Raw genomic sequence first — 24,824 nt, forward strand, 5'->3', positions numbered from 1 at the left:
TTGCTAGTAAAACCTCAGGCATCAATAAAGATGATCCCTCAAATAAATGCTGGTTTGGAGTTTTACAAGGTTCCCATACATATACACATAAAATAATAATAAAAGGGGTAAGAAGAAACTTTGAGAGGTGATAGGTGTCTGTGGTCTTGGTGGTGACTGTTTTCAGGTATGCATTTATTCATCAAATCATCTGGTTGTACACATTGAATATATACAGTTTGATACGTCAATCATACCTTAATAGTTTTTTTAAGAAGTTCATTTTTACAAGGAATCATGAATGAATCAATTACTGAGTGAGATCAAAGGTATTAAGTCCAGTTCCAGGTACCAGATTATTTAGATAGTAACAAAGTATGCTTGAAAGAGGATTAGAGAAGATGTATGTATCACATTTCTTCAAATCTAAGACAAAACATTATACATATCTCTAAGAATGATAAAGTAAAATCATCTTCGAACTATTACATACTTTTTAATACTCAGATTTTACATTAAACTTCTTAAAGACATATTCGTAGACACTGATTTTTATCACAATTCAGTTTTTTTGAATAAGTACAAAGGCACATAAAATAGTTAAGCTGTTCCTTACACTTCACACCAAGACCATTTTTTATATGAGAGCTGCCAACATCCATTATATTCCACACATCATCATCCCCTTTGCTATCAAAAATACTGGTAATGCAGCATTTGTTAAAACAAAAACAAAAAACTAAAAATCACCAGTGCTTGTCCTTAACTATCTTCTGTCCGTACTTAAAGATGACCTTTTTTTTTCTTCCTCATCAACTTTATTGAGAAATAGCACATACCTACTTTTGATTTCTGGTTTGGGAATGTGGCTCAACACACATCATTTCATTGCTTTTTCTACCCTCTCACCATAGTCATTTTATCCCTAAGCTAACATGCTATGCCATTATTTCTAGAACTTTCTTTCAAACCACTGACATTCATTCTTCTGATGTTGGTATTTTTTGTTGTTCAGTCATATACAACTAAGCCATGACTGCTGCCTGGAGAATGGAGATCGTAAGACACAATGGATTATAGGATTAATCTCAATTCCAGACACATTCGATAGTCAAACTAAATATGCTAAGTGATATAAGGAAATGTGGTTTTGCAAAATGTTGGGATGGAGAACATGAAAAGGTGATTTAAGAATACAAATTAATGTGATTTTCACACAAGCAGATGAGGGAAGTTTTTCTAAAACTTCCATGAAGAAAACTGGAGTTATTGTGAAGAAAGAATTATAAACAGCCAATTGAATTCAAAGAAAAAAGTTGATAAAATTTGAGCTTTCTGATAACAAAACATTTGTCTCCTCTTATACATATTAAGTCATCAACGTGACTATTTACAAAATGGACTCCGCATAGTATAGTAGGATAGTTAAGATAGTTTAAAAGGTATGTTAAATTCTTTAACTTATTCTAACACTGTGTGCAGGACAGGACAACTACAATCTCTCTGGAGCAAACATTATAGTAACTGCTGGAAAATATTTAGCTTGCTGTTACTTTAAAATCTAACCAAAAGGTGATGTGATTTAGAGATGTATGGAAGCTTCAACTGTATGAGTATTGTTTTATTTGACAAAGTAAATTCTGCTAAGGAAAACAGAAGTTTGTATTTCTTTCATATATATATATATATATATATATATATGTATTTTTTTTTAAAGATCTCAGTAGCATCTCAGAACTCCACTAAAGAGAAATCTGCTAAGTTCCAAAATTGTACTTAAACTTCCCAAGTAACATCTGCTAAAGAGCACTCAGAAAAGAGGAAGTTCACCAAAAACAAACTCATGAAAAGATGGAATTAAAAAGGGACAAAGTACACTTGGACCAAATAGGGATAAAGAGGAGAAATGTACAAACCAGTAAAATAAACAATAAGAAATTTAGTATTCACTAGTTATTATTTTATTTAAGCCTTACAACTATATGACAAAGCAGTATGAACAGTATCCCCATTTTTCAAATAAGAAAACCAAGGCTTAGGAGGGTTAGTAAACTGTTCAGAATGATCCAGGAAGTAAAAAAAAGCTAGAAATAATTCAAATTTTCTTCTAAAGACCATATTTTACACACACAAATGTGTCAAAGATACTATATTCAGGACAGTCTAGATGTCAATAATGAGAGATAAATCTCTGATCTACCAATGAGTGGTAAGCACTGTTAATTGCTTTATATCAATTCCCAAATTAATTCTGTTAACAACCCTGCCAAGGTAGATACTATTTATTATCTCCACTTTATAAGAAGAGGAAACAGAACACAAGAAAGTACAGGAACATGCCCAAGGTAACACAGCTGTCTAGTGAGTTCATTACAACATTGTCCTGCAGTACCCACTAAGTTCCTCTTAAAGAGCAAGGCTTCAACACTTGGCATTAAGAGAAACAGAATCATTTCAAAGAGGAATATAAATTCTGTACTAATGCCTTAACTAATATACCAAATCTACTTACAGAAGTCAATTCTGGAGAAAATTATTTATCTGATAAGTTTTTGCACCTTTTCCTTATATATATCTAATTTGCAATTTAAAATAAAACTGTACCTTGTTTCTGGCCAAAACTAGTAACTAATATTTTACAAGAAAAACATAAACAAATGTACCTTAAATGCTGAATATAAGATGAAGAATGCCATGAAATATCAACGGATATATGAATAAACTAGCAACTGTAAAGTTGTCTTCATAGGCTAAAACATATGACTTAGGCAAATAGTTACATTAAGTACGGAGTACAGCACAGTCTAATCGAAAAACTTATTTTCCTAAAAATTACTATTTTTTAGTAACAGAACTTTCTGAGCAACAAACAAACACTGCCTATAAAATATTTAGACTGTCCATGCTTAATCAGAGAAAACCCAACAAAGACTTAGATGTGTATTCTGAATGGGTCAAAACCAGCACATTATTTTTAACCATAGGTGATTTGCTTTGAGGACTTTTAGGAACAATTAAGATGATCCCTGCACTGGAACGTTAGTTATTACTTTGCACTTTTGTCACAGATGATAGCCTTCCCCAAATTATTTTATTACTTTGACAGTTACTGTATTAAGAAAAAACTGTCAACACAAATGGCAGTTCCGGGGAATCAACCAAAAGTCAGCATTTTCACAAATGATAAACGAGAAGCATAAATTTGCAAAGTAAGGCATTAAAAAACTATCATCCTTAATATACAAAAATCTATTACAATCAATAAGATAATCTAATGGAAAAATAAACATGACCATTAATACAACTCAATACAGATAACATAATCAGATATTCAACTTCATTAGTAAATCAAGGAAGCATACATTAAATGAAAACTTTTTATTCTTCCTGTAAGTGACAGCTGAAGACAGTATAGATGTTAAAAGGGCATGAAGAAAAGTACCCTGTCACGTTAGTGTTGGGAATGGAATTAGAACTGGTTCGCTGGCAATTTACTGGTTCTCATCAAAACTGAAAATGCAAACAAACAAAAGAAAAAGAAAAGAAATACAAACAACCTCCTGATGCTGATATTTCACTCCACAGAATCTCCCCTACATAGTTACAAAGATGTACAAGAATGTTCTCTACAGGATTACTTTTTTTTCCTACAGGATTACTTTAATGAGGAAAAATTAGTGATAATTCAACATCCACCCACAGGAAAACCATTCAATTAGGGTCCATTCATACTGTAGACTTATCGTATGGAGATCTGTTTTTTAATATAATAGAAAGTGTCTAAGATGCAGTTTTAAATATAGAGTGAGACATTGTGATAAAGTAGCAAAATACACAAAAAAAATATTTAAAAGGAAAAAAATGCATATACATAATTATCAAGAGCTGATATACTTTTCATAGACCAAAAAGCTTGTCAACAACTGGGTAGTGAATAAATTCACAACTCAAACTATATAAACACATGTACATCAGATAAACATTTATACATACATGAGTATTTCTGTAGTAAAGTGTAAGTTCAACTGAATGAAACCAAAAAAACATGACTAAATGTAAATGTAAACACTAAACAGGCAGAAAAATCCCCTCAACTACTCTAAACAAGGAAAACTAAGAAAAAGCCAAAATGTAAATTAGCATTAAGGAAGAACATAATCATGATCAGAAGATTTGCAACCAATTCCCCAAATCTAGAGGAAATAATTTCCTAAGACTATTATAATTTGCCCTAAAAGAAACATATCATACATGGATATTCCAATTACCGTAGAAGCATCTGAAAGATACCCAACCAGATAATTTCACAGAATACCACATAAGCTTTAAAGAACAAAGAATTATTATGTCCTTGTTTCAGGTCACAGGAAAAGATGAAAAGCTCTTTATTAATAATAAAACTCAAAAGAAAAGGTATCAAAAAAGAAAAGCAGGTAATGCTACTTATAAATATAAATCTTAAAAATTTAAATATAACATTAGCCAAGAAAATCCTGCACTGTATATACTCTGACCAAGTAGAACTGATTGTAGCAGTGCCAGGGTAGGTTAATACTGGGAAATCTATAAGAAAGTAATTATTTCTACTAACAAATTGGAAAAAAAAAATCATAGGAGCACACCAATTTACTTGGTATGATCAAATCACATCCTGAAAATTACGATGGTCTGGAAGTATTAAAAAAATAAAAACAAAAATCCTAGAAACAACAATAAATGATAAAGGACAATTTACTGAAAACTAATAAAAATTATTCTAAAGCCACTTGCATTAAAATCATGACTAAAAGGTGAGTCTACAATCACTGTATTTCAACAAATACATAACAATAATGAAATGAAATAACTGGTATATTTGGGAAAGAGAAATTCTCTTTAGTTGAAAAAAAAAAAGTATAATAGACCTGGCTCTAAGATAAATATACAAAAATCTCTGAATTGACAATAACTCATTTGCAATAAAAATATGAAAAAGTCCTATTCAAAATATATTAAGTTTTCAGAAGGTAAATAAACTAGAATGAAAATGAGGTACTTATATACAGTAAGACAGTAAGAAGATCAGTGGTTGCTGGGGGCAAGGGGTGGAGGTAAGGAGAGAGAGATAACAGGTAGAGCAGAGAGATTTTCAAAGTGAAATTATTCTGTACACACTATCATGATGACATGTCATTAACATTTGTTAAAACTCATAGAATACGTAACACCAGAATGAACTCTAATGTAAACTGGACTGTGGGTAATAATGATGTGTCAGTGTAGGATCACTGATTTTAATAAACATTAACATCTTACACCCTAGTGGAGGATACTGATAGTATGGGAGGCTGTGGGGGGTGGATATTAAGGAACTCTACTTCGTGTTCAATTGTGCTACTAACCTAAGATTGCTCTAAAGAAAGTCAATTAAAAAAAAATCCCACTCTAGAAACCAAGAAAACTATACTACCCAATATCCTTTCAATAAAGAAATCAAATGAGAGGAAAAGAAAAAATACTGGCAAATGAGTTAAAAGAAAATCCTCTATGTCAAAACTTAAGCAACACAGTTAACTTAGTACAAAAAAAGTCTAACAACCAAGAGCTAATAAGCACTCAAGAAGCTAGAAAAAAGGCAACCGAGTAACCGAGAAGGAAATAAAGATGACAGTAGAAATAAACTGAATGGTCACCCCCTCCAAAAAAAACAAAATAATGGCAATGACAGGATTCTAACTCCATGCTAAATAATTATTAAACCTCAACAAAACAGATATATGGAAAAGCATAAATAAGAAATTAAAAACCAGAATAGTGCAATAATCACTAAAGAAATTCAAATAGTTATCCAAAACCTCTATACTCAAAAAGCACTAGGTCCAGGGAACCTGGGTGGTTCAGTGGGTTAAGCCTCTGCCTTCGGCTCAGGTCATGATCTCAGGGTCCTGGGATCGAGCCCCGCATCCGGCTCTCTGCTCAGCAGGGAGCCTGCTTACCCCCTCTCTCTGCCTGCTTCTCTGCCTACTTGTGATCTCTCTCTCTCTCTGTCAAATAAATAAATAAAATCTTAAAAAAAAAAAAAAAAAAAAAAAGCACTAGGTCCAGACAATTTTTAGTTGTGTTCTATCACGCTGTTAAGAAGTTAAGTTTTGCATTGGGGTACCTGGGTGGCTCAGTTGGTTAAGCCTTCAGCTCAGGTCATGATCCCAGGATCCTGGGATCGAGCCCCACACTGGGTTCCCTGCTCAGTGGAGAGCCTGCTTCTCCCTCTCCCTCTACCTGCTGCTCCCCTACTTGTGCTATCTCTTTGTCAAATAAATAAATAAAATCTTAAGAAAAAAAAAGAAGGAAGTTTTGCATCATTTATGTAAATTGTTCTAAGGACCAGAAAGAGAAGGGTTATTACCCAGACACAAACAATCTAAATTAGCAAACTGAATTCCAAAGGAATTAAATACACATGTGTGCACTATATATACACTCTTAACACACTTAATGAATAACTAGGGTTCACCTTAGTAATGCAAAGATGAGATAACAGAAAATGTATCTGTGTACTTGCACATTAACAGACTACAGAAGAAATACCATATAACCATCTCAGTGGATAAGAAAAAAAGCACTGAAGAATTTTAAAATTAAGTTAGTGGGGCACGTGGGTGTTCAGTCAGTTGAGCATCTGACCCTTATTTCGGCTCAGATCATGATCTCAGGGTCCTGAGATGGAGCCCTGTGTCAGGCTCCAGCCTGCTTAAGATTTTCTGTCCTCCCATTCCTCTGCTCCCCAACCCCCCAGGCACCCCACTCAGACCTGGCTTGCATGCTTGTGTGCTTTCTCTCTAAAAATAAAGTTCATAATGACCTCTCTCAGCAAATGAGGAAAAGAAAAGTCAATTTGTAAGAGCTATTTATCAAAAAGCTATAGTAAACAGCATATTAAGTGTAGAAAACTCAATACATAATCCCTTTAAGAGAGGAAAAAAGGTAACAAAATCAGTTTATCATCACCGGTATTGCTCACCATAGTGCTAGAGGTTTTGGCTGACACAGTGAAAGTTAAAGGATTAGACACGAAGATTAGAAAAAAAGACGAAACTCAAATTTAAGCTCTCTTACAAGACAGACACAAAAGAACTACCACGTTCACTGATATGACTTAGTATTATAAACATGCCTCCACAATCTATAAATTCAAGGCAACTCCAATTAAAATACCAAAAATATCTTGGACACCTGAAACTGATTAAAAAATTTTTTAAAAGCTACTGTGCAGGTAAACAAAGAGGCCGATAAAAATACTCAAATCATTAAAAGGGAAAACAGGTAAGCTACAGAGTAAGATAATACAATGCTATTTATAGAAAAAACATTTTTATATATAAAAAACCTGAAGACTTCACAAAAAAACCCATTAGAAATAAATTCAATAAAATAGTAGGATACAAAAATCCGTTGCATTTATCAACATGAACAATCAGAAAGAGAAATTAAAGCAAAAAAAAAAAAAAAAACCCAAAAACCCATTTACAATTGCACCAAAAATAATACTTAGGGAGAAAAGTAACCAAAGAGGTGAAAGATCTGCACAAGTGGAAACTAGGACACTGATTAAATAAATAAACAAACAAACATAAATAAATGGAAAGACATTCCATGCTCATAGATTTAAAAAAATTAGTATTGTTCAAATGTCCATACTACCAAATCCATGCAATCCTATCAAAATTTCAAAGGCACTTTTCAAAGAAATAGAACATACAATCCTAAAATTTGGATGGAATCACATAAAGACTGAATAGGCAAAGGACTCTGAAGAACAAAGCTGGGGGTGCCATGCTCCCTGCTTTCAAATTATATTAACAGGGTACTGTAATTAAAATAGTATAGTCCTGGCATAAACATAGACATAGAGATCAATACGACAGAAGCAAGATCTAAGAAATAAACTCATGCATAAATGATTGATGAATTTATGACAAAGAAGGCAGGACTATGTAAGAAAGGACAGCCACATGAAAAAGAATGAAATTAGACTACTATTTTCCATCATGCACAAAAATTAGCCCAAAATGGATTTAAGCTTGAATGTAAAACTTGAAACCATAAAACTAGAAAAAAAGATAGGCAGTAAAACCTCCCTGACCATCAATCTTGGCAGTGATTTACTGGATTTGATTCCAAAAGCAAAGAACAAGCGAGAAATAAACAAGTGGACTACATCAAATTAAAACCTCCTGGCACAACAAAGGAAATCATCAACAAAATGAAAAAAGTAACCTACTGAATGGAAGAAAAATATCTGCAACTCGTGTATGTAAGGATTAATATCCAAAATATATAATAAGCTCATACAACTCCACAGCAAAAAACCCCCAAACAATCTGATTAAAAAATGGGCAGAGGATCTGAATAGACATTTTTCCAGAGAACACATACAGGTGGCCAACAGACATATGAGAAGATGCTCAACATTACTAGGGAAATGCAAATCAAAACCACAATGTAATACCGCCTTATATTTGTTAGAATGCCTATTATCAAAAACAGGTAATAAGTGTCAGCGAGGGTGTAGCTGAAAAGGAAACCTTCATGCACTGTTGGTGCGAATGTAACTAGTGTAGCCTCTATGGAAAACAGTATGAAGGCTGCTCAAAAAATTAAAAATGGAACTACCATACAATTTAGCAATTCCGCTTCTGGGCATTTATTCAAAGAAAATGAAAACGGTAACTCAAAAAGATAGATGTACCCACAGGTTCATAGCAGCCTTATTTACAATAGCCAAGATACAGAAATAACCTAGGTGTCCTTGGATGGATGAATGGATAAAGATGTAGAATACATACACACACAAACGGGCACACGCACACAGAGGAAAACTATTCAGTTATAACGAGAATGAAATCTTGACATTTGCAACATGCAGATGGACCTTGAAGGTATTATGCTAAGTGAAATAAGTCAAATGGAGAAAAACAAGTACCCTATGATCTCATTTACATGTAGAATCTAAAAAACAATATAAAATCCAAACTCAGATATAGAGAACAGATTGCAGGTGGGGGTTCGAAATGGGTAAAGAAGGTCAAGAGGTACAAATTTCCAATTATAAAATAAATAAGGCACGAGATGTAAAGTACAGCATGGTGACTACAGTTAACACTGTGTGGCATATTTCAAAGTTGTTAAGAGAGTAAATCTTAAAAGTCCTCATCACAAGAGAAAAAGATCTGTAACTATGTATACAGAAAGATGTTAACTAAATTTATTGTGACATTTTACAATGTATACAAATACCAAATAAGTTTGTACAATCTAAAATGTTATGCCAATTATACCTCAACAAAAAAAAAAACCATGAAATATGTGAAAAAAAGAAAAGAAAAAACACACAAAAATATCTACACAAAAAATTTCATAAGCTTTTCCCAATACATGCATGTCTTACGGCATATATCCAAGTAAGCACCCATTAGGGAGGGTGCTGTAGGGATAGGAGTTAAGATGAAAAAGTGAAAAAATGTGCGGAATCTTCCAAGGATGAATGACAATGACCGTAATCGGAAGAGTTTAGGTAATGCAAATTTGTGTACCCTAAATCTTTTTTTTTTTTTTAAGATGTTATTTATTTATTTGAGAGAGAGAGAGAGAGAGAGAAAGAGAGCACACATGTACAGGAGCTGGGGTAAGGGAGAGCAGGGAGAAGCAGGCTACTCGCTGAGCAGGATGCCCAACTCAGGATTCCATCTCAAGACCCCAAGACCACGACCTGAGCCAAAGGCAAAGCTTAACTGACTGAGCCACCAGGAACCCCTGTGTACCTAAAATCTAAAAGGAAGTAAAGCAAATATTAAGTTTTCAAATACACAATATTTTTTTTAGATTAGAAGATTTAATAGAAAAGTAGAAAATGTCAATTCTTCCAAAATTAAAATAATTACAGATAATCCCAGATTAAAACACAATTTTGTCTTTTGAGTGTGTGTGGGTACATATATATTTATAGATCATTTTTAGAGAGGGATACTGGAATTCATATACTAATATCTGAAAGTAGCTAAGGAAATAACGAAAAGAGAAACCACGAAGACCTGCTTTACTATTTTTTTAAAGATTTATTGATTTATATGAAAGAGAGAGAGAACAAACGTAAGGAGGGCAGAGAGAATCCTCCGCAGACTCCCTACTTAGCAGAGTATGAGACCTGAGCTGAAATCAAGAGCCAGCTGCCTAACCAACTAAGCCACCCAGAAGCCCCACCTTACTAAATATTAAAGCTGTTTTAATGGGGGGAAAAAAAAAAAAGGTGTAATACTGGGTGAAAAATGAACAGATATGGACCAACGGAAAGAAAACCCAGAAGGAGATGCCAGAGTACGTGTGAATTTAACTTATGACAAGAAAAATATTTCGGGGTGCCTTGGTGGCTCAGTCTGTTAAACATCTACCTTCAGCTCAGGTCATGATCGCAGGGGTCCTGGGATCAAGCCCCACTCAGTATGGAGTCTGCTTATCCCTCTCCTCTGCCCCTCATCCCCTCCTCGCCAACCCCGGCCCGCTCATAAGCTTGTGCTCTCTCCCTCTCTCAAATAAAAAGTTAGGGAGAAATTTTATTTTCTTCTTAACTATGTCTGCTCCTTAATCCCCCAAGCAAGCCTACATTATTTAAAAAAAAAAAAAAAAAAAAAAAAAAAACATGAAGCTATCACTGGTGAAAAATACAAACAGGCACTTTTAATGGAAGAATATCACATGGATATTTTATAATCATTCAACTTAAAAAAAAAAAAAAGATTTTTATCTATTTATTTGAGAGAGAAAGAGAGATCCTGCATGCCAGCAGAGGTAGGCGCTGAGATGGCGAGAATCTCAAGCAGACTCCACGCCAAGCTCAGAGCCCAACTCAGGGTTGGATCTCATGACCAAAGTGGAAGTCGGACACTCAACTGACTGAGCCATGAGGTGCCCCTATAACCATTCAACTTTTAAAGCAGAAGATACAAGAAACTTTAAAACATTTAAATACAGCCCACAATTAAGTCTTTCCCCCCATATTTATAATCAATTAACAGCTTTCTGCATTTCCTTAACCATAATATGGGGATAACAGCTATCTCTCAGGATTATTTTGATTAAATGAGATTATACACACAAACTCTTCTTTCCAGGGTTCCTATGTGGTTCAGTTGGTTAAGCAACTGACTCTTGATTTTGGCTCTGGTTGTGACCTCAGAGTTGTGAGACTGAGCCCTGAACTGGCTGTGTGCCATGCGTGGAGCCTGCTTAAAATTCTCACTGTGCCTTCTTACTCCCCCCTTCCCCAACCAGAAACAAACAAATGAGCAAACAAACAAAAACCCTCTTCTTGGGGCGCCTGGGTGGCTCAGTGGGTTAAAGCCTCTGCCTTCGGCTCAGGTCATGATCTGAGGGTCCTGGGATGGAGCCCTGCTTCGGGCTCTCTGCTCGACGGAGAGTCTGCTTCCCTTCCTCTCTCTCTGCCTGCCTCTCTCCCTACTTGTGATCTCTGTCTGTCAAATAAATAAATAAATAAAATCTTAAAAAAAAACAAAAAACAAAAAAACAAAACCCTCTTCTTCCCACTCATCTTTAAGGAATTAAAACACAAAAAATCAAAGAAAACCTTGAGGTCAATGGGCATGGCTATTATCAATAAACAAAAAATAGGCATCTTTAAGTGAGGCTTTCAGACGTGTATTATTTTCCCAAACATAATAAAAATCTGTAACAAAACACCATGTACAGAAACATTAGCAAAAATAACTATTATCCTAAAAAAATCAAGTATGGAGAAAAAGAAATGCAGCATTGCAGTATCATTCTCTCCTTTTCTTAGGAGCAAAAACAAAAACAAAAACAAAAACCCAACAAAGAAACACCCCCCTCAAAAAACACAAACCAAATGAAACTGAACAAAAAAACCACCAACACCAAAAAACCCAAGAACAAAAAACCCAGCAATTTTGAATAACGTATTTGTCTTTCTGACACCATTAGGGAAGGTATAAACAAATACGTATTTTAAAATGTATATTAGAAAGTTTACACAGTGGGTTTACAGTAATACAAGGGTACAGAGATTTTTGTATGCCTACCTTCTAATGTAAACCATATGTAAAAACTATCAGGTTAATTACTATATAAAGCTGTTTCCCTTCTAATTGTACTGGGAGGGGAGAAATTCAAATCTTTCTAAATTCTGATGTATATCTGATATCTTTTTCTCTCATTAAGTCCCATCAAAATTAAATTTTAAGATAAATCATTCAAAGAATTTTCAACCTTTGGCATAGAAAAGAAAGGAAAAAGATTCAAGTTAGCAGATAATCTTTAAAACAGAAATAAGGATCAATGTTGTAGGTTAAAGAGTTATAATGAAATAACCATGTTCCAGAGGTACTTACTGCACCAGATGCTGTACCTAAAAAAAAAAAAAAAAAAAAAAGGAATAGTATTTACAATGTGATAAACCATGGTCTCCTTGAGTGAACATTTTAAAAATATTTATTCATACTATTTCTTCCTCCTTTTCCTGTCACAGTAAATATCCTAAGACTGCTCCATATGATTTATGTGCATGCTCTCTTTTTTACAAAATAAACATATATGGTGCAAAGCATTTTCAGAATTAAGTGATACTTTTAACTTTTAAACTGCAAACTCACTTGGATCCCGTTGGAGAAGTAGTCATAATCTTTGACATTTGTTTCTCTTCTTGCTATTCTAGGTGTCTATCTTGACTAATTCCTTTCTCCACTACACTACTGAAATAAAAAAATGCCACAGACCTCAGATTCTATGCTTTAGATCTATGGCACCTTCAAGTATCTAAATTCCAGACTTGTGGTGTACAATACAATATCCATTAGCTACCACACTTCCCTGTTTAAAATTTTTAATTAAGACTAAATAAAATTTAAAAATTCAGTTCCTCTTTGCACTAGCCAATTTCAATTACTCAGTAATCATATGCAGCTAATGACTACTGTATTGGGCAGTAGAGATTACAGAACATTTCCTTCATTGCATAGAAGTCCATTAGATGGTATGGTCCTAGACTATTATCAATACCCCTCTAGACAGAAGGGGAATTTCCTATTAGCCACCAAGTTCAAATTAGTAAGTTTCACTTTAGAAACTAGTAACCAAAAACTGTGTGTGAAAAAGAAAGTAAGAACTATATGTAAAAAAGGAATAAAACAATAAAACACACAGAACAAAATCAAAAGAAGCTACTATGGACCATCACTGGTAGAACCAAAGCATTTTAAAAGTAATTAAGAAGAAATTTTATGAGTCTGTTTCTGACTCAGGATGCAGGAAACAAAATGTTGGTTACCAAAGAGGGGAGGGCAAGAGATAAACTTCCAGATATAAAGTAAGTCAAGGCAATGTAGTGTACAGCATAAGAAATACAGTCAATAATATTGTAATAACTTTGGATGATGATGGATAGGTAACTAGACTTACTGTGGGGATCATTTTGTAATGTACAAAATTATCAAATCACAACGTTGTAAGCTGGAAGTTAACAAGATACTACGGTACGTCAATTACACTTCAATTTAAAAAAAATTTTAAGGTATTTTTTTCAGGATTATTTAGGGTAATAGTAATCAGCTCTAGATATCTAAATAGACAAAATATTATACTAGATATTTCAGAACATCATTTCAACTTAAAGAAATTTGTGAAACATCTTAAGGAGATCCATTATGCCCCATATAAACCTGTAGGAAAATGGTGCATTTTAAATGTTTCAAACCATGTTTAAAACAAAAAACGTTTTAGGGGTGCCTGGGTGGCTTAGTCACTTAAGTGTCTTACTCTTGATTTCTTACTCTTGATCTCAGAGTCATGAGATTAAGCCCTTCGGAGGACCCTACCCTACGTGTGGAGCCTGCTTGAGATTCTCTCTTGCTCCCTCACCCTCTGGCCCTCTTCCCCATCCTAAAAACCAAAAAACCAAAAAACATTTTGGCATAATCATGGAAAAAAGCTCAGCATCTGGAATACCAATTCATCTGGAACATTATTTACTTACGGATAATTGAGGCACTGCTAATATATATAAAAGGTACACCAGCCAAACAGTTATTAATAACTGGCTGATTAAAAAAAAAATTATCACCAGGCTAACAAACTCCAATGGCTACAGGACCAAGCAGTTAACAGAAAAGACTGTGAAGTAGTCCAGAAGGCTAATGAGAGTACATGCTCCATGTCCAAAATAAGGAGTTACTACCCCATTCCACAATGTCTGGCTGAGTACAAACTGGGACTCAACCACAACTTTTCATTTAAATATTCTCTGACTACCTACTGTGTTAGTAAGTACCACTGTAAACAATGAGCATTGAGATAATCCAGTTTTTCAAGATAAATTCAATCTTGGTGTAAAAAGATAAATCTAATTGTTACATATAGCCCAAGACTTTAAATGACAGCAACTAATTATAAAATTTAAAAACACTGTATGGGCTAAGTATAACTACAGACCAAATCTGGTCCCAGAACTCCTGATCTAAAATTATGGTAATTTCTTATATTATCTTATATATAAATATATATTTATAATTTCTTACTATAAATACTATCCCTATTTCCTACTGCTTAAAACAACAACAAAATGAAAAAAAAAAAAAGTCAGGAGCTAATCATAAAGCCCAAGTGACACTGCTTTTATTCCTTATTATGACAGCTACTGTCCAAATGAAGTCTAATATTTACCACCATAAATGGTGTACATACCTGCTGCTACATCCATATTATTTACTCCTGGCTGTAAGAAAAAAATGAAATTAGTAGTATTCACCTTGTTTAAGCTATATTTTACATAAGCTTTTCATAAACCACAATCAGAGTCCCCTTTATGTGTAATTCTCAATCCACTGACTCAAAGATTCTCACTAAGTTTCAGTGGTTTTAGTTCCTTGACTTTGCTATAAATTTTAAAAACATCATTAACCTGGAGCTACTTAAACACTTTAATCTAAGTGGTTTATTCATATGATCACCAGTTACACAGAGATTGACAACCACTTATCCACAATCTGATACAGAAAAAGCTCTAAGAACCAAGTTTTTTCAACTTTCACACCAACATCATTTTAGTGGCAAAATCTGCTCTGAATGACATAAGCTCTTTATTTATCCCACCCAAGAGAATACCTATCAGTTTGGCTATAGAAATATTGTGCTTAAAATTATGTAAGGCATTGTCCAAGACCCCAAGAGAAATTTTTATACAATATATAGAATTTACAAAGTATTATTTTACAATAATAAAATATTTTAAAATATATATTTGACCTAAGGATTTTGGGTAAGATACTGCAAACTTACCACTCCAGTGGAGTATGTTCATTACAACCACTAGGTTATCAGGTAATAAGTTAAGTTATGGTAATATGAGTATCATGATGATTTACATATTTGCTATACAATCCAGTAAGGGTGATAAGGCTATCAAGGATTTTTTAAGTCATGTGCCCTCACTGAAGTCTCATGAAATGTAAACTTAGAATAAAATCTTCTGATTTCTAAATCTAGGATCTATTACTAAACCATAATACAACAATTTTTAATTAACACTCAGCAAAGCAAAAGTCTATTCTTTTAAGAACAGAATGCTACCAGACCAATAAAATGCTTCTGGATGACAAATTATACTTCTTAGTATTCTACTCTTTTTTTTTTTTTTTTAAAGATTTTATTTATTTATTTGACAGGCAGAGATCACAAGTAGGCAGAGAGGCAGGCAGAGGGAGAGGAAGGGAAGCAGGCTCCATGCTGAGCAGAGAGCCAGATGCGGGGCTTGATCCCAGGACCCTAGGATCATGACCTGAGCCCAAGGCAGAGGCTTTAACCCACTGAGCCACCCAGGTGCCCCTCTACTCTTATTTAATGTAGAATTTACTTAACAATTAAGGACGTCTGTATAAATACAGGAAAAAATGTGAATGCCTATCATTCAAGATCAGAAAAGCCCATTCTAATTCTCACCTTGCTTTACAGTACTCAAGACACACTTAAAAAGCTAACGTGACTGCCTAAAAAATACATATATAGTTATGTTATTTCCTATGTAAAAGTAGTCAAAACATCAGAAAATAATTATTTTTACTAGATTACCGGTAAGGCAGGCTGCATGGAAGCCTGAGACATATGAGACATCATCATTCCAGGCATGACTGAAGACATCATTCCTGGCATCTAGAATAAAAGTAAAAAAAAAGGTTAATATATAAAACCAAAGCATTTAATAGAACCTTATTAATCTATCTGGTTATCAAAACTAATATGTACAACTCAAGATTTAAACCCAGTGAACACTATATGAATAGTATGCTTAGTAAGTGCTTGTTGAATGAATGAAGTATTTTATCAATGAGCTAGTATTTGTCATAATTTATATGTACAGTTAAAATTACTTCTAACAAACTTAAAAGTTCAAGTAAACTTTTTGTTTTTGTTATTTCCAAAGTGCTTTTGAGAATATTAATTTCCTTTTAATTTTAACTCGTCACTCATGTTTTTCTCCCTTCTTTCAATCAAGACAAAACTTTCTGTATTTCTCACCTTTGACTATTAATATCTGTACTAAAAAATTTTACAGCAATCTGGCTCTTTAAAAAATTCAAGATCAAGGTGCTTAAAATTTGATGGTTACAAAAAATATGTAAAAACAAACTTCAGACATAGATCTTCTATGTCCTCTCTTGAAAAACTTAATAAAGCAAACATATGAGTATCTGAAGAAAGAAAGTATTAGTTTTGGAGGTTAATCTAGTCTACCAATGACTGCCATCCAAATCTATATATGAAACTTCACCACTAAGTATCAATAAAAATTAATCCAAAGGATTTTGACCCAATACTCATCCATATTAGTACAATTCCACATTATAATTTTGATTCTAATATGAGCAAATCTAAGAAAAACATGGATGGGAATAAAAATTGTATACAATAATCATAAGTACTGGGACAAGGTAACTGGGTATTCAACAGTTTCAAATTAAATGAAACTTGGAGAAACAGAAACAAACAAGCATATTGGTCAAGAGAACATATAAAGCCTACTAAAGGTAGATGAGAACACTTGCACGCTGAATTTTGTTATTTGGGAAAGTCGACTCACAAAGCAAAACCAGGCTAAAGTACCATTAAAATGAAGCAGCACTGTATTAGTGGGTTAAAAAACAAAGGTTTTTTGTTCCTTTAAATATTCAATAAGTTGCTTAAACATCATGAAACAAGAACCTGACAGAAAAGATGTTATTACTACTTGGAATACATGATGAAACAGCAGTTTAAAAAAAAAAAAAAAAAGGTACTGGGACGCCTGGGTGGCTCAGTTGGTTAAGCCGCTGCCTTCGGCTCAGGTCATGATCCCAGCGTCCTGGGATCGAGTCCCACATCGGGCTTCTTGCTCAGCAGGAGCCTACTTCTCTGCCTGCCTCTGCCTGCCACTCTGTCTGCCTGTGCTCACTCTAACAAATAAATAAATAAAATCTTAAAAAGGTACAGAATTTGAAAACAGAAGCACAAGCCTCCACCACCCTGACTAAAAGAATTAATGAAGTAATTATGCATTAAGGGAAAAAAACATAGCAATCAAATGAGAACTAGACACAGTCCCTCTTCTCTCTACTCTGAAAAAATATATCCTCACAACTGATTTTACTTTAGGCTAATAGCAAAGTAGGTGTGAATTCTTAAGGTACTAAGCAACTGATTATGGGGGGAAGCATGGTGAGCAACAGTGGGGAAACAGCCTGGTATTTAAAATGGCCTATAAAACCCAAAAACTAGAATTCTAAATGAAATGGAAAAACTGAACTTTGGAAACTTGTGAAAAAAGTATTTTCTTATAAGAATTAAAGATATTAAGAAAAGTGGGATAAAATCTCCAACACACAACAGAACATTTCAACATGGTAGCAGTACAAAGGAATGTAATTTTGAATTGAAATACTCTGACTTCATAAGACAGTGACCAAATCCCATTTAAAAAACAAGGGACAAAAACCCCTACAATATAATAAGAATTGACTAGAAAAGGCGAGTGACAAACAATATTTGAAAATCATTAAAGATCAGAGTTTGACAGAATTCTCTCAATTGTTGTTCTTCCTCATTTCAAATTTTAAAACATCTCAAAAACTTGCTCTTAGCGTAAAACTCGTGGCTGGTTACAGAATGAGATTTAGTGTTTCGTGTTTCTTTTTTTTTCCACCCAAAACCAACTCTTTCTTCACTTTCTAATTACTATCAGGGTTATAGTTACCTTTTAACTAAATAAGATCACCTAAGCCTATTACAACTAGATTTTCTTTACATATTTCAAATAGAAAGATGATGAACAGTCAATGTTGATTTTGTAGCAACAAATACAAGCAGAGGAGACTGAATTGCTCTGGGACAGACTCACCAAACCCCAGCTTTGAGGGAGTCCTGCCAGCCTTTTTTTTTTTTTTTTTTTAAAGATTTTATTTATTTATTTGAGAAACAGAGATTACAAGTAGGCGGAGAGGCAGGCAGAGAGAGGAGGAAGCAGGCGCCCCGTGGAGCAGAGAGCCCGATGTGGGGCTTGATCCCAGGACCCTGGGATCATGACCTGAGCCGAAGGCAGAAGCTTTAAACCACTGAGCCACCCAGGCACCCCAGCCCTTTTCTTTATGCAGTCTGAGAACTGACCCCAAAGGGACCACACTTGTCAAGGCTGAGGAGTATCCAAATACCAGGGCAATGAAACACTGTAGCAAATAGTCTTCCCCAGAGGTAAAACCTGAGTCTGGGTTTTGGCAACTTCAATTCCCCAAATTCTGAGGTTGGCATTCTGAGCCACCACTCTATTTCAAAATAGGGTTTTTACATTTGCGGAACTTACATGAATGAGATTTAGTGTTAAATAAAAATCTAAATTCTCCCTCAATATCTCTGTAAATTAAGGGCATCAACTAGTTGGGCTTGTTCAACTGGACAAAACTGGAAAGATGTACAACTGATTATCTAAAAGTAAGTAGACTAATAGAATTTAAAATGAAAACTATGATACTAGCATGAAACTGTAAGTGCCTATTTAGCCAGAGCGATTCCATCCAGTTAGCTAGTTCAAACAGCTACTATGGGGTGAACTGTAATTCAATTGGCCAGGCTCAACCACATGGCCTTTGCTCTATAAAAGTTAGTTGGCAAGGCAGGGAGGGGTCGCCCTCTCTGTAAGAGGCGACCCCGACTGGTCGGTTTGATTCTTGATGCTTGGCACGAAATAAAGCTTTGCTTGACCTTTGCTTTGTATCAGTCTCGTTCCTTTGACCATGGACCCAACAGAAAGCAAAGAACAAAAAAATACAGAAAATGTTACATTCTTATGAGAAGTTATTACAAAAATCAGACAAATTAAGAGCTCTTCCAGAGGCCTGACCACCACAAAAAACCTGTTTCTCAAAGCCTGAAGAACACACTTTGTGGTAATGTTACTAGAATACATATAACATGTGGATACATGTTTCAACCCATCTGAATTCTTTCAGAGGACTTTGCGCTGATTTAGGCCAGTTACTTGACTGCACCATCAATATGAAACCACTAAAATTTTCTAAGGTATCCATTATTATTTTGTTTCTATACCAAACTGATCCAGGTTGTAAGCTTCTAAGATCTGTGTTTCAAATCCTCAGAAGTGATTTTCCCTTCCCTTGGCCCAATAATCAAGTTGAGGCATTCAAGTTATTTTGTTGTCCCTTTTTGCATGGAAGGTTTACTTCTTGCTTCACATGAAGGGAATAGCCCCCTTGGTCTCCCAGCTTTATCTGCAGAGTATTTTAGACTTCTCGTTAGGTTAGTTCTTTTTTCTCTCTAAGGGCACATAACATAACAGTGTCTTACATTCACAGCATCTTAAGTTCAATGAAAATGGGATGTTGGAAGGAAGAAAGGAAGGAAGAAATTCTTAAAACAGCTGCTACAATGATGCCACTATAAATTCCAGAAGCAGATCATTCTTAAAGCTACAAAGTGGTGGTTCATATAAGCTTAGTGAGAAGCACACTATAAAATCACAGACCTGTAGAGCTTCACAAATTTTCCATTTAAGCTCCTTTGGCAAATAATAATATTAAATGTTATAATTACAAACTTTTAGTAGTTAGGAAACAGGAAAAAATGGGAAGGGTAAAACATACATGAGACATAAACTAAATTGTTTAAAATATTAAATATTTAAATTTTATGGACACTTTGAAGTTTTTAAAACCAAAAAATAATTCAGATACACTATTTGGTACACTTTATTCATAAATTGCCAACCATTTCTCTACGTATACTATATAAATTGTTCTACGTTTATTTCTATTCTTTTAATGATAAAATGTAAACCAATTACTAAGATGTCTTCAGAAGGAATACCAATATGAAGAAAATAAAAAACAAGCAGAAACTAGGAGCACTGCAATCTGCTCATTCTTAGCATCCCAGTTTTGGAAAGTTCCTAATGTTAGATAAAACAAGTCTGCTTCATTTTTCACTAGATCTTTTTAAAACTAAAGATAAAGTAATTAAAAGCAATGTGGTCAATGCTACAACACATTATGTCATACAAAATGGAAAACTAGCGCAATCATTTCATGGTATCAAAACAAAAGTGAAGATCGTCACACATGGGCACTTCATAAGTTCTTCTCTTCATAATTATTTTCTGAAGTTTTTCCTGCTGGAAAGAAATCACACAACCAAAGGATCTTTAGCTAAATACAAACTTTTAAATTTCACTGATTTTTAAAAACCATTCTTTCTGCAAACCTAAAGTTTCAAATCACCTGAAAAGTTTGATTCTTGCCTTTTTACTTGGCTCCTCTTTAAGTTAAATTCCACAAGTAAGTACACAGAGGATATTAAGTCTAGTATCTAAAAACCACTTTCACACCACTTACCTTATGAATGAATGCAAAAAAAAAAATTAATCACTGAACAACTGTAAAAACTACATCTCTGAATGTAACTAGATATTCATTCAATTAGAAAGAGACATCAATACTCCTGTTTAAAGCATATCCTTAATAGCCCAAAATCAGTAATTACATTTTGGGACTATCATTTAACCTTACTTCCTCTTCATTACAATTATATAGAAGTTCAAGATATTTATCATTTTCTGTATAACATTTAGATAAACAAAAAGCAGACATTTGCATACTGTTCCACATGAAACACAACCTTACCATTTAATAAGTTAATTGCCAGTATTCTAAAATACTTCATTTGCCAAATACTCTCAACCTGGATGGTTTAGAATTGAAGTATACACTATTCCTTCAGATTCTAAGGAGGTTAGCTTAATGATGTAATCTCATACTGCTATATAGGGAAGCAGTCCAGTACAGCTATTAAGCATATTCTAGAGAGAGACTATCAAAATTCCTATCCTAGCTTGGTCAATCAGCAGCTGCATGAACTTGGGCTAACTTACTTAACCTATCTGGGCCTCAATTTTCTCAACTGTAACACGCGGAAAAGTACCACTCACCTGTTAACATTGCTGTAGGGATCAAATGGGGCAATGCGCAGAAGACGCAGAGAACAGTGCTCAATAAATGACAGCTGTTTTATTACCACTACTCTCCCTCAACTCAGATAATAAAGTTTCTCTTCATTGTCCCTTCTCTCATGTATTCCCTAACTATTAGATCAGCACTTAGGTTCTTTAAGAGCATCTAGTAAATAATGTAAAACCATCATCTTCAGTAGGAATCAACACATGTAATAAGGCAATCCCATTTTAAGCATCACATTTAATGGTGGCTCTGCAACGTCACTGGATAATTCACTTAATTCCCTGGGCTTTACTATTCCCACCTACGAATCAGACATTCATCCTCTAGCCACCCTTTTTAAGAGTCAGGAGGATCATATTCTGTATATGTGCTGCCGAAGCGAGCACAGGAGGATCATATTCTGTAAGGTATATCCGTCTCTCAAACTTATACACAAAGACAGTGATCAAATTCTAATTCCTTTTAAGACAGATTAGGTATCACAACTCTATTCCCTGAAACTTAAAAAAAAAAAAAAAAAGGGCAAGTAACTAGTTTAAATTATTAATGATACTTAGCCCCCTGTCTCTTACCAAACTCCAAACTTCTTAATGAGGTCAAAGAAAATATAAAGAGAAAACTGCATATGGATAAAATGACAAAAACTTAAAAAGAACTGAATGAAAATCAACTATGATTTTAGTTTTTAAAAAACTCTAAACATAGGAAGGATACCCACAAACTGTGATGTCTCAAGTCATATAGGATTAGACTTTAAAACGTGCTCTAAAGTCACCTAAGCCTTCTTCTGAACACACGCCCTCTAGCATAAAAGCATGGAGGAACGTGACTCTCCTACTCCAAGTCCTTTCAACTAGATTCAGTTCGATATCCAGCTAAATCATTACATACTGTTTACATGGAAGTTTACTTTTCAGTTTCTTCTCAATAGTGGGCACCTCTGAAAGAAGGAGCGTTCTCATTTACATACATATCTCTAATGCAGAGGATAGGTATACGTACATAGCAGGAACTCAAACGCTTGTAAGTAGGCAACTTTATGTAGACAGTTCTTATTTGTGTACATAAGAGAAAAATCTTCTCTTATATATTTAATATACGCTAATACGTAGTGACCTTAAAATTACTGAAAAATAACCTTTCAGAGAAGTAAACATTTTCTTTTATCACATGGCCAAGGAAACTATACTAAAGCCCATGTTTTTGAACAGAAACTTAATGCTCGTTCATTAATCAAAACGTAATTTAAAAATCTTAATCCAAAGAGAAGATCAGGCTCCAATGAGTAAAATTATGTTTGTGTTATAGTGAGAACTTTGTTTTTTTAAGTCTAAGATAAGTAAGTTTTAAGAAAAAAAAAAAAAGCTAAAGAAAAAGCAAATTATATTTCAACTCAGAACAGTCTCACTCGCTGACATCTTTAGTCCTTCAAAAGACATAGCTACCAGCATCACTCAGATTTGGAAAAGAATCAGATTTCCACTTTGAGTGCACTGTACCAAGTAAAAAAGAAGCAATTAGAAGCAGATTTTCTTTAAAGCCCATTAGGCAAAAAACTAATTATCTCTTTACTACCACGAACTACAATTAACTTTTCATTAATAAGCAAAGGAAATGTATGATTACTTGACTAGAGAAAGAGAAGAAATATAAAAGATTCATCTCCACAAAACTTCCAAATGTCTACAAATATCATGACTGCCAAATCAGCCATTAGAAGATGAGAAAATAAAGTTCAGCCCAGGCATGTGAGGGAATACCTGTTAAGTTTTCAGTGCAGGATATATACATTACGTATCTTAACACCACAGCCAACAGACTTAAATGCCTATTGACTAAAAGTAGTATGAAGGTATGGAGAAAGGAGTAGGAATGAAAGACTAACAATTTCTATACTTAAGAGTAATCTACTCTTTCTTACTTAAAAAACCTTCACAACTTAGCCTTATCATTTCTCTAGTTAAAAACAAACATCCTGGGGCACCTGGGTGGCTCAGGTCATGATCTCAGGGTCCTGGGATCTAGCCCCACCTCAGGCTCTCTGCTCAGCAGGGAGCCTGCTTTCCCCTCTCTCTGCCTACTTGTGATCTCTGTCTGCCAAATAAATAAATAAAAATCTTAAAAAAAGGAAAAAAACATCCTAGTACAGAGCTATGGGATACCACAGGTAGCTTAGGTAGCTTTATTAGCTACTGATACACAATCTTATGATGATTTTAAGTCACATCATAAGTATTTCTAAAACACCCAATTAAAAATCAACCTGTTAACCTGTTGAGATTTGTTCTCGTTCCTTTTTAGTCCTGTTACTTACTGAATACATCCATTGTACTCTATGGAGTGCTTCATTGTATCTGTTAATACTTATTTTCGTGTTCCCTTTTTCCTCCTAAGGACCAGACTAAATGGAAAAACAGCTTCAATACAGCATTTCTCCCCAAATGCTAATTCCATGCAACATTAATTCCATGCAATGTGCTAGTCAAAGCAAAATAAACACGTAACAGGGAGGTAAGGGAGCCTAGGGAAGTGGGGAAAGGGAAGATGGTTAAAAAACAAACAAAGTAACAATGAGAAAAACAGTTTTAAAAGGCTTCTGTGAGACTTCTCAGCATTCTTGCAAAATACTGTGCCCTGTGAATCTCAAAGGAGGAGAGGAGTACAGTTTATTCTTCCACGCTTACACTGTCTTCTTAAATCTATCCAAATACTCTCCATACTCAGAAACGCTACTCTAGCTAAAGTTTTTTAATAGATGAGTTCATATTTAACTGTAATGCTATCTAAAGAAATCATCAGTAAATCTATCAAAATCTAACTACATACACAGCTTAGAAGTTACACAAACACATTAGATCTGGGTCAATGTATTTTTTAATAAGTACTTGCCTGGATAATGTAAATGCATACAGAAAGTTACTGAGATTCAATAATTATGAACAAATAACCTAAGGGGGAAAAAAGCCTTTTTGTTACTTACTAATGTCCAATTCAACGACAAGGATTCTGTAAATACCCAAAATAATGGTACTTCAAAAGCAACAGGAACAAATCAATTGGTCAAATCAGTCAGTCTAAGATACACCAAAAGTATGGATTTCTGGAAGGCCTATATGCCAAATTGTCATTTACCCCGAAGGTATGGAAAACTTTTTGTGGTAAAATTTAAAAAGACCATTACTAAAGTCAGACAGATAGAAATACATTTGGCTATAATTTAAAATAAATGGAAATGGGTATTTTTGCTTTATCCACCAAAAATTATTACATTTTACCTTCCATTTTTAC

The 24,824-nt window shown here is 34.2% G+C and overlaps 1 protein-coding gene across 8 annotated transcripts in view; it reads right to left on the minus strand.

The window, feature by feature from the left end:
- The window catches only part of PRPF40A (pre-mRNA processing factor 40 homolog A), a 56,363-nt gene that overhangs the window by 25,300 nt on the left and 6,239 nt on the right, over positions 1-24,824 (minus strand). For all 8 annotated transcript variants that reach the window (XM_032857824.1, XM_032857823.1, XM_032857820.1 and 5 more), the window contains exons 3-5: positions 16,111-16,191; positions 14,728-14,758; positions 12,381-12,397 (exon numbers count right to left, since the gene is read on the minus strand). In XM_032857824.1, the coding sequence (XP_032713715.1) occupies positions 12,381-12,397; positions 14,728-14,758; positions 16,111-16,191 (129 nt within the window). The remainder of the gene's footprint in view (positions 1-12,380; positions 12,398-14,727; positions 14,759-16,110; positions 16,192-24,824) is intronic.

Source organism: Lontra canadensis, unplaced genomic scaffold (genome assembly GCF_010015895.1).
Source record: "Lontra canadensis isolate GAN:19392208 unplaced genomic scaffold, GSC_riverotter_1.0 scaffold13, whole genome shotgun sequence".
Classification (NCBI taxonomy): domain Eukaryota; kingdom Metazoa; phylum Chordata; class Mammalia; order Carnivora; family Mustelidae; genus Lontra; species Lontra canadensis.